General features: G+C 36.6%; 2 protein-coding genes across 2 annotated transcripts; one reads left to right on the top strand and one right to left on the bottom strand.

Annotated features, from left to right (window-relative positions):
• Nucleotides 1-3,463: 3,463 nt before the first annotated feature.
• LOC122010197 (thioredoxin H2-1-like) lies at nucleotides 3,464-6,542 on the bottom strand. The gene is made up of 3 exons (XM_042566646.1): nucleotides 6,361-6,542; nucleotides 6,119-6,241; nucleotides 3,464-3,764 (listed from the first exon to the last, which is right to left on the bottom strand). The coding sequence occupies exons 1-3, from the start codon at nucleotides 6,484-6,486 to the stop codon at nucleotides 3,630-3,632; spliced, it is 384 nt and encodes a 127-aa protein (XP_042422580.1). The 5' UTR covers nucleotides 6,487-6,542; the 3' UTR covers nucleotides 3,464-3,629.
• Nucleotides 6,543-7,104: 562 nt separating this feature from the next.
• On the top strand, nucleotides 7,105-8,125 carry LOC122011238. The gene is made up of 2 exons (XM_042567635.1): nucleotides 7,105-7,108; nucleotides 7,653-8,125. The coding sequence occupies exons 1-2, from the start codon at nucleotides 7,105-7,107 to the stop codon at nucleotides 8,123-8,125; spliced, it is 477 nt and encodes a 158-aa protein (XP_042423569.1).
• The last annotated feature ends 1,515 nt before the right edge of the window (nucleotides 8,126-9,640 follow it).

Genomic DNA, 9,640 nt, shown 5'->3' with positions numbered 1-9,640 from the left:
AGTAATGAGCGGCACATCACTACTACCCAAGTTACAAGAATGTTGAGATCCAACATCACCTTGTGACTACTAATTGTGACTCTTCACAATATATGACAATGCCCTTCTATCCTTGATATCTAAATTGATCAATTTGAGGCATAGACGGTGTCATCCTCTGATCAATCTAAATCTTGAACTCCAAATAGACTCACTATAATCAAATGAGCTCAATATCTCATATTGACTCATTTGGGCATGATCATGCACTTAGTAGTCTCACTCTATCAAGAATAACGATGTCACTCCCGTTATATAGGAGAGATAGATCTCATCCACATCACTCACATCCCTCTGCATAATTTGTTACATACCCAGTAATCGCCTTTATAGTCCACCCAGTTACGGGTGACGTTTGACGAAGCCAAAGTATGCAACTCCTTATGTAGGGAACCATGGTGACTTCAGGTCCAAGGACTAATAGTTATACTAATAACTACATGAGAAAGTATATGACACTCATATAACAATCCATGATACTTTCTCATGACGGGTCATTCAGTATACATTCTCCAATGCATACCCATGTGTCAACTTGATATCTCTATATCCATGACTTGTGAGATCAAGTCATTGAGTTTACCTACATGCTAGTCTCATCGCATTAACATTGTCTATAAATGTTAATACTTGACTATGAATGAATAAGAGTAGTGATCTCTATATCATCTCACTATCGATTCAACCAATCGATGATATAGATAAGAACCTTCTACTCAAGGATATTATTATACTTAGTTATTTGACACCAATACAAGTAAGTATAATAACAAAAAAATAAATGTCTTTATATACATAGGAATATGATACAATGAGTCCATACAACAATCATCATATGATTGGCTCTAGAGCTCTAACTAACAATCTCCCACTAGCACTAGTGCCAATCAGTGTAGGCTCTAAGGCCCAATGACCTAGTGTGACCATCATCCTTTCTCTGTGCCAAAGTCTTGGTCAAGGGATCTGCGATGTTAGCCTCAGTGGGTACTCTGCAAATCTTCACATCTTCTCTATCGATAATCTCTCGAATGAGATGGAAGCGCCGTAGTATGTGTTTGGTCCGCTGGTGTGAGCGAGGTTCCTTAGCCTGTGCAATTGCTCCATTGTTGTCACAATAGAGCTATATCGGATCAGCTATGCTAGGAACCACCTCAAGCTCAGTAATGAACTTGCGGATCCAAACTGCCTCCTTTGCTGCTTCTGATGCAGCAATATACTCGGCCTCTGTTGTAGAATCAGTAACTGTGTCCTGCTTCGAACTCTTCCAGCTCATAGCACTACTATTCAAGTAAAACACGAACCCAGACTGCGATCTATAATCATCCTGGTCAGTTTGGAAGCTGGCATCACTGTAACCCTTTACAGCTAGCTCATCATCGCCTCCATATATCAAGAAATATTCTTTAGTCATTCTCAAATACTTAAGAATATTCTTGAATATTCTTGACTGTGATGAATGTCCATTTTCTTGTGATAAACAAGTCAATACCGACTACCATATCATTTCCCATTCAGATTGCCGCAAGGAAGGTAATATACAATGCCACCAACAAAACTCCTTTCCACTCTATTTGATTGTTTCAGGATGCAATTAAGGTATTTCCCACTACACTTCCTCGTATAAGAATAGCTCTTGCTAAGTGGTAATATATTCGTGGTTTCCTTAAGTGATATATCGTAGTGCCTGCTAGACCAAGAATTCTCGAAAAATAGAACAATGTGCTCCTATCACAAGGAAACTTAACAAATGATATAACATTATTGAGCACCCACCTATGGTTGGCCTCGGACCAGGAATGCAACGAACATAGTGGAATTGGTTTATTTATTTATTTATTTCAGTAAATTACTTAACCTCATAATCAAAGTTGTCCAATATTTAAATCATGTAGATAATTTTAAAATTATCAAATCACATATCAAATTCCAATTTTATCCCTCCGCATTCACTCATGCCTACTCAAAGTATAGCAATCGATTCAGATATTGTTCATCAACACAATAATCTCCTAAATTGATTGGTATACAGTAGCAATCGATTTAAAAAAAATTTAATTCATGTTTAAAAATTATTGTTCTCAATATAATGTATTGAAATGATATTTAAGAGTATAAATATAAACAGGAAAATTAGATAAAAAATAAAAATTTGATTATATATCATTCTGAGTTCTCTATATTCATCTACTGATTTTTAATTATATTTATACCCTTAAATATTATTTTTACAAGTCATTTGAGAGTAGTAATTGTTTAAACATAAATGTGTTCGAAAAATATAATTACCGTTCAAAAAATTGTTGCTCTCAATATGAAGTATAGAAATGATGTTTGGAGTCAAAATCAACTGATGGACCTAAAGAGTTCAGAATGATTTTAATTTATTCGTCTAGTTCTTATTATTATATACTTGTATCTATGTCCTCATGAACGGTGTCTAAATGGATTGTTATAAGAGGGCAAAAGCAAAATTAGATATGTAATTTAATAATTTTAAAATATATCTATATAATTTGGATATTCAACAACTTTAGTTAGATGGTTCATTAGTTTGTCGATATTTTTTTTTATTTTAGTTGTTTGATTAGTGGAAGAAAATGAGATGATTGATTCTTATTTCTATGCTTGATTTATCCAAGTCCTGTGGATAATAAACAAAGAATGATTTGCAAAACTAAAACATTCATCGAAATAGCATTTTGTTCAGCCTGGTTGCTCTGCCAGGTTCAGTACACTTATCTCGAACCATTTAGCTTGCATGGTTCGTCAAGTTTTATTTGGCTCATTCAACTTGCTCTATTCATTAGTTTAAGTTTCCCAAAAATTGAAAATCTAAACATTGAAAATAATAAATAAATATTTCTTGCTTATAAATAAAAAATAAATATACAAAGGATTTGTAAATTAATAAATTATAATTAAATAATGATATCATAAATATGCACTATTTTTTAGCTAATCAAGATCTACAAGCTTGACTAGAGTGTAGCAAACTTGAGTGTAATTTGGATTGAAAAATCTAAGACGTTTGATTGCTAGACGACGAAACACTTATGTTTTCAAATTTGCTCTGATGGCCAATAAAAAATTTTAAGATTAAACTGATCGTCTTAAAAATTAATCGATTCGAAAAAACTTATACAAATTTGAAAGAAAAAAATACCAAAATTATGAACAAAATATGAATAATCAAAATTTCCTCTTCCCTCCCCTGCAAACAGACCGCAATTCTTTGCTTCAGAAAAACAATAGTCATCAACGGCCAAAAAGCAGCAATGCAACATACATGAACTTTTTAATAGCACAAACAACTTCCAGTCTTCCATCAACACTTACCAATCTGCACAAAATATTAACTTACTCCATTCCGTACTCAAAGCAGCTAAGAAATCAACACGCAAATACGAATTAAAAACGCAAGACATTCATCACAAACTTTTATTATTATCTTACGAATAGCATTCATACAAACTAGATCAACACGATTAATGTGCAATCAATCTTCAGCACTTCGACTATCTTTCAATCAATCAACATGCAAGTAATGGAAAAGGAAGATGCAACCCACACGAGTCTAAGAGATTTAGATCTTACGCATTGAGAAGCTCCTTGATCTGCATCTCAAGCTTGTCCTTCTGCACGCCAACGATCCTGCCCACCTCCTTCCCACCTTTCACTAAAAGGAACGTTGGCATTGCCAGCACCTTCCACTGCTTTGACACTTCCTATAACATTATTTTTTTTTTCTGGATCAGTATTCCGAGGCTAAAATCCCTAAATCAGGAACTGCATACATAATGAGCAATAAATGCTACACACAAAAAAATGATCCAAGTGCCTGTCCAATTGACAGGTGAACATTTCCAGGAAAAGTAGAATATTCAGGAGGCCAGCAGAAACCGTTAGTCATTCAGGTTCGAGAATCCAACATGACTATTTCTAAATATGTTTTACCAATAATCGATAGGATATCAGATGCCACCCAATTGCCTTGTTAGGACCAACATCTCTGAGTAAAATGTAACCCAGAACATTATCATCATCATCGTCAAAACTATTCACTTTAATTTCGACTACTGGTAACTGACTCAAACAAGGATGCCGTGATGTAAGGGGCACTACCTCTTATTTTCACCTCAAACAACAACTAGCCTAGACAGGAAGCAAGCTTCATGTCAACTTTACCAGTTTTTGCTGTAATACGAGATTTGTTACATGTCAGCTTTAGGACAATTGTCCCAACGAATGATGCTAAAGTTATGTTAAAAAATCTAAAGCTTTATAATTAGGGCCAACCATTTGTCACATGACACACTATCTTTACCCACTCCAGCTCCTCAAGAGTCTTCTCGCCCTTTATGAGCCTTTATAGGTGTAAAGCATATAAATCAAGTTCAGTCACAAGTCTGAACGAGTCAAAAACTTGATTTCAGTACTTAGACATTTATTCAGTTGGCGATGATCTTAATGGCTAAACTTCCGCACACCTCACTCCTGGATCCAACTTTGCTTAGGAAATCAAGATGGCAACACCAGACGCCTTCATCAGGATATCCTGGTAAATGTGGCCTTTGACAATTGTCAGACTTCCTCCACCTCACCAATGATGAAATCTTGGTAACCCTAAGAGAACCTCATGACACTACACTGAGGGCTAGTCAAAGCCTAAACTTCAATCAAGGGATGGAAGTACATGGCACTCATCCACTAACACTTACCTCAACTATGTTGGCCACACCAACCACCAATGGCACGACAACCTAACTGACTATAAACCTGATGATGTGGAGGAATCCTAATCCTACAACAAGCCAAAAATAGTCAAACAAGAACAATGTGTCACAAACAAGAAAATATAAAAAGATAGTTAAACAGTTCAAGTCAATAAAAACACCAAACTGCCCTACCCACGTGTCAGAACTTTTTACTCTAGACAGGGGGAAGGAGAGCCCATACCAATCACCTTCTCAATGCCCATGGTACAAACTTAAGATGGAACAATGAATCACTGATCATATAGAAGCCTACATAGTTGAAACGTCCCTCTTCAATGCCTCAAATCTCTCATTCGTAAATCTTACCAATCACTCTCAAAGGGAGAGTTCAGTAGAGGTTCTCATCGTTGGCTACCCAAATCCATCACATACCCCCCACCCACCCCCAAAGCCTCGCTACATTAGCAGGAGGGAAGTTCCATGTCCCACTTTTAATAAAGAAGTGAAGCAGATGGTTATTCATATATTCCGCTTAGACCTCATGCTTAATCGAATTCTGCTCAAGTCTCCATCCCCACATTTGATACTTGGAGTTTCACTAGAAAATTGAGTTTTGCAAATCGGATAACTCAGTGTCGTAACTAGTCTAAAGCCAGCAATAAAAAAGGAAGGATTAAGCTACCAATCCCTGGTAAAAATGGCAACAAGGTCCAAGTGTCCAAAAGATGCCATACATACTCACTTCAATCTCTGAACAAGGGTGCAATTGAGATTGAAAAGAATGGATTCCTCAAGACACTGCACCCGAGGAAAACACTGAGAACACTAAACATAAAGGACAAGACAAATTACTTCCTTGGAAAGTTGTGACCGCAACACTGAAAAATGTTTAGGATTAACAAAACAAATATAATAATTCACTAAGAGAAGTCCAATCTCCCTCCAATACCCTCAATCCATGCTATGAACTAATGAACACAAACTAGCCTAGAAAGGGGAGCAGATGCAGTAGGATCATAAATAGAGCCACATTCTGCAAGGTCAACACCACAAGGAACAAAATACCCAAGCGAAGAAAAATTATATTCAAATCGTTTATTCAATTTAGCATCACGGAGAAAATACCCAAAATGAGGTGTATAACCCCAAAAGTGATATTTTTTTTCAACAAAATTAGCATCAGGGAACACAATTTACAAACAAAAAACTATCGAAACCTCGAATCGGATTATTTCATCCAATTTAGGAAGGACTGGTAGACAAAACAAATTTTAAAAATAAAATTTTAAAAAAAAGTACCACGATACCGGAAAAATGAAGAGAACATAAGGGGAAAAAAAAGGAGGAACAAGAAGATGCATCACCGGCAGTTCGTCAACATCGATCTTAAGGAAGACAGCGTCAGTATACTGGTTGGACATCTCCCGGAACACCGGCTCAATCATGCGGCACGGTCCGCACCAGGACGCCGAAAAGTCGATCACCATCTATCATCGAGACAGGAAACAAAACAGCATCCGGGGAATAATCAACCTCGGTCAAAGGATACTATCGATGAATCCATAGATCAGCTAAAGAAAGCGATTGACGATTTAGGGCCATTTACCAGTTTGTTGGTTTGGGAGTGGGCTTGCCAGTTCTGGGTCCATTCGCCAGCGGAGTGGACGGCAACAACAGCGGATTCGCCTTCTTCGGAGGCAGCGGCCGCCGGGACAGAGAGAAGAGAGCCCATTCCTTTTTCTCCTGGCTGAGCTTTTCCTAGAAGATATAAAGACGAAGAAGGGCCAGGCCTGGGTTGGTACGTTTTCACTTGCTTAAAAAGTTAAGTAAATTACCATTAATGCCTCCATAAATTTCCTTACAATATTTTGAAATAGTTATTCGTGTGGTAAAAGGATTGTTCATCCTAGTGCATCCGCTAATTCATCAATAAATCTTATTATTTTATTAAAAATCTTCCTCCTTTACTAACTAACTTTGGTGAAGTCTAAAATATATTTACGTTAATATCCTTTTTTCTATTTACACTAACAATAATTCCAAGATTTATTAGTAATTCCACAAACGAAACAATCAGTGATCTAGAATTTGAGACTCAGTTATAGCGTATTATTATAAATTTTTCTCATCATTAATTTTATCTGGTTGTTTTATATAAAAAAAATATAGTTTTTTTTTGTCCCATATCTTAGAATTAACAATATTATGATCAAAGAAGCTTCTATAAATATTTTAGGCCGACGATGTTAAAAAATATACTTTTCTTAGTTTTTTTTACTAAGACAAGTATAATATTAAATTAAAATAATTTTTTACATAGAGAAGCCCGTTACTGGGATTCTTTAGTGATATGGGTCTGACGAATCTTATCCAAATAATTAATTCTTGGTTTATAAGGGTGACATTAGAAAATTCAACCAATTTGGATTTTCAAAGACCTAAACAATTTATATATTATTATATTACACACGCAACACGTGTGCACGATCACACTAGTATAAATTATAAATGATTACTAATCATTAATACAGATGATTAAAACATAAAAAATAAAATATTCAGACATGTTGTTGGTAGCTTGCGATTAATTTTTAATGGATACAAAAATATCTCTATTTGATCGAGCCAGTGTTTAGCCAACAAGGTACATTGTTATGATAGTTACTTATAGTTGATTCGACTATTTTATTTTAATCAAAATTATTATATATAATTTTTTTAATCAAAATATTCTTTAATAAAAAATATTTAAACTTCATCAAATCATTTTAAATGATTTTAAATGGATCAAAATCACTTTAAAATAGTTATAGTAAATTGCTTCTCCCATCCTTTTGTTCCCATTGAAATGACTGTTATATGCCTCTACTTGTATTTTATGATTTCTCTAGTAATTAGTGCTGCAATATCATCCTTTAAATGAGATCGCAAAGAGCTCCGACCATCTCCACCTCTTCAAGCTTTGGCAGCCAGAGGAGGACCGCCACGGTCGTCGCGCCGTAGTCCTCGAGGCTCGCATGGACGCCGCCAAGCGCACCGTCTTCCACCTCTCTTGCCTCCTCCTCTCCTTCCACGGCCTCTCCTTCACACTCCTCTTCATCGCCTCCGTCGCCGACACCTCCTGCCGCGGCTGGTGGTTCCCTTGTAGCCTCTCCCTGACCACCTCTCTGGTGGTGACCGTCGCGGTGCAGGTCGTCGTGCGCACCTACTGGCGAATATTGCGGCGGCTGCAGAGGGAGCGCGAGGACGAGCGGGCTCTCGCATGGTGCGTGAGGGAGATGCGGATGAAGGGTCAGTCAGAGTCGTACCTATGTTCGACGGGGCCTGAAGCGACAGAGTTTATTAAATTTAGTATTCCACAAATAAAATAAAGTGTCTAGTATGATAGTATCAATATCAAACTTCACATGACTACCGAAATTAAATAATTAGAGAACAATAAACAAGGCCGAGATAAGAAAAAACAAAATCAAAATCCCATAAAGTAAAGAAGGATCATGAGAAATACCATCTAACACAAAAGTAAAGCAGAGGTAAGAAGATTCAACTAATGTTTAGAAAATGATGCAAAAAATAAAGCCTAACCAAATCCCCCACCCAATCTTTTCTTTTTATGCCTTAGTGGAAAGAACGCTTGAGAAGAATTAAAGAAATCGCGTGCTCGTGAGTCACAGCATCGGTGCGTGCCGCCTCCATGAGAAATTGAGAATCGTCGGTGTTTTCCTCCGTGAGAATAGGGTTTAGCATCATGCCCTTTTTTTATATAATTAAAAAAAAAACTGGGCCCTTTCCTAAGCTGGGCCCTGAGGCGGTCGCCTCTTTGGCCTCATGGAAGGTCCGGCCCTTCAAGGGTGCAGACTTCGACCTCTCCAAGGAGCCACAAAAGAACTCGAAGTGGATGAAAAGTTCGAGCGTGGAGGCCGCTCGCTTAGTGCTCGCACAACCTTGTCCCCATTTGCCTCCTTTCCGTCACCGGAATCTTCTTCCCCGCCTTCTGATTCGTACTCTGCGATTGATGCTCCACCAAAAAGTTGTTCTTTTCCCTGCTTCAGCGCTCTGTTTTGCTCGCGACTACGACCATGTTTCTAGTATTTTGGCAATTTCCATTGCCAACTTGTAATTATTCAACTGTTCTTTCTCAGTTTGTGTTCAATTAGACGATCTTATAAAAAAAACTCGAATTTTTATCCAATAAGTCTGCTCTTGTTTATCTTCCACTGATTAAAGATCGAGTCTCCTCTTTGCAGTTCAACAGCAAGCATTGCACACCCTGACAGAAGACATATTGCACTTCTGTTAGTATACAAGAGCTGATATACAAGATAACATTTTTCATTTGATCTGAAGATGAACTAACAGATGATCTTTTTCATAATAAAACAATTCGAAAATAGATGAAATATATATAGCAAATATGAAACTTTGATCAAATACTTAACGTAAAACTAAGGAAAGTCAACACGACATATGATTACAGATGAACCATCATCTATTGAAATAAATTAGAATTAAACTGAACAAAAAAAAAAATCTGAAGCCAATATTTACAGCAACCAATCTTAAGAGAGAAGTATATTTATTCTTGGAAGCTCCACCAAATATTTGAGATGCTGAATCTTGCATTAGGAAAGTCTACAATTAAACATGTAATATCATTGTTAAATAAAAAAAAAACTGGTTCAAAAAAACAAAACAAAAACAAAAAAGAAACAAAACTGAAAAGGGTATAAATGTAAAAGCAATGGAGGGGAATGTGTGTGGGGAAGTGCGAAAAGCACATCTCATAGTTATATGTGCCCTTAGAATGGATCTCACAAATATAGAGAGAGATAAATTAAAATCGATCTCATAAATATAAAGAGAGATAAATTTAGATACACACGTGG

The sequence above is a fragment of the Zingiber officinale genome, chromosome 8A (assembly GCF_018446385.1).
Source record: "Zingiber officinale cultivar Zhangliang chromosome 8A, Zo_v1.1, whole genome shotgun sequence".
Classification (NCBI taxonomy): Eukaryota; Viridiplantae; Streptophyta; class Magnoliopsida; order Zingiberales; family Zingiberaceae; genus Zingiber; species Zingiber officinale.
The sequence above is the reverse complement of the archived record's forward strand: the minus strand, read 5'-3'. Positions and strand labels throughout refer to the sequence as shown.

What these genes read in the sequence shown, in the direction of transcription:
- LOC122010197 (XM_042566646.1), bottom strand. Translation starts at nt 6,486, where the DNA reads ATGGGCTCTCTTCTCTCTGTCCCGGCGGCCGCTGCCTCCGAAGAAGGC. An exon ending in ACTCCCAAACCAACAAACTG is followed by an intron (nt 6,242 to 6,360) that starts GTAAATGGCCCT and finishes TCTCGATGATAG; the next exon opens with ATGGTGATCGACTTTTCGGC. An exon ending in TCGATGTTGACGAACTGCCG is followed by an intron (nt 3,765 to 6,118) that starts GTGATGCATCTT and finishes ATAATGTTATAG; the next exon opens with GAAGTGTCAAAGCAGTGGAA.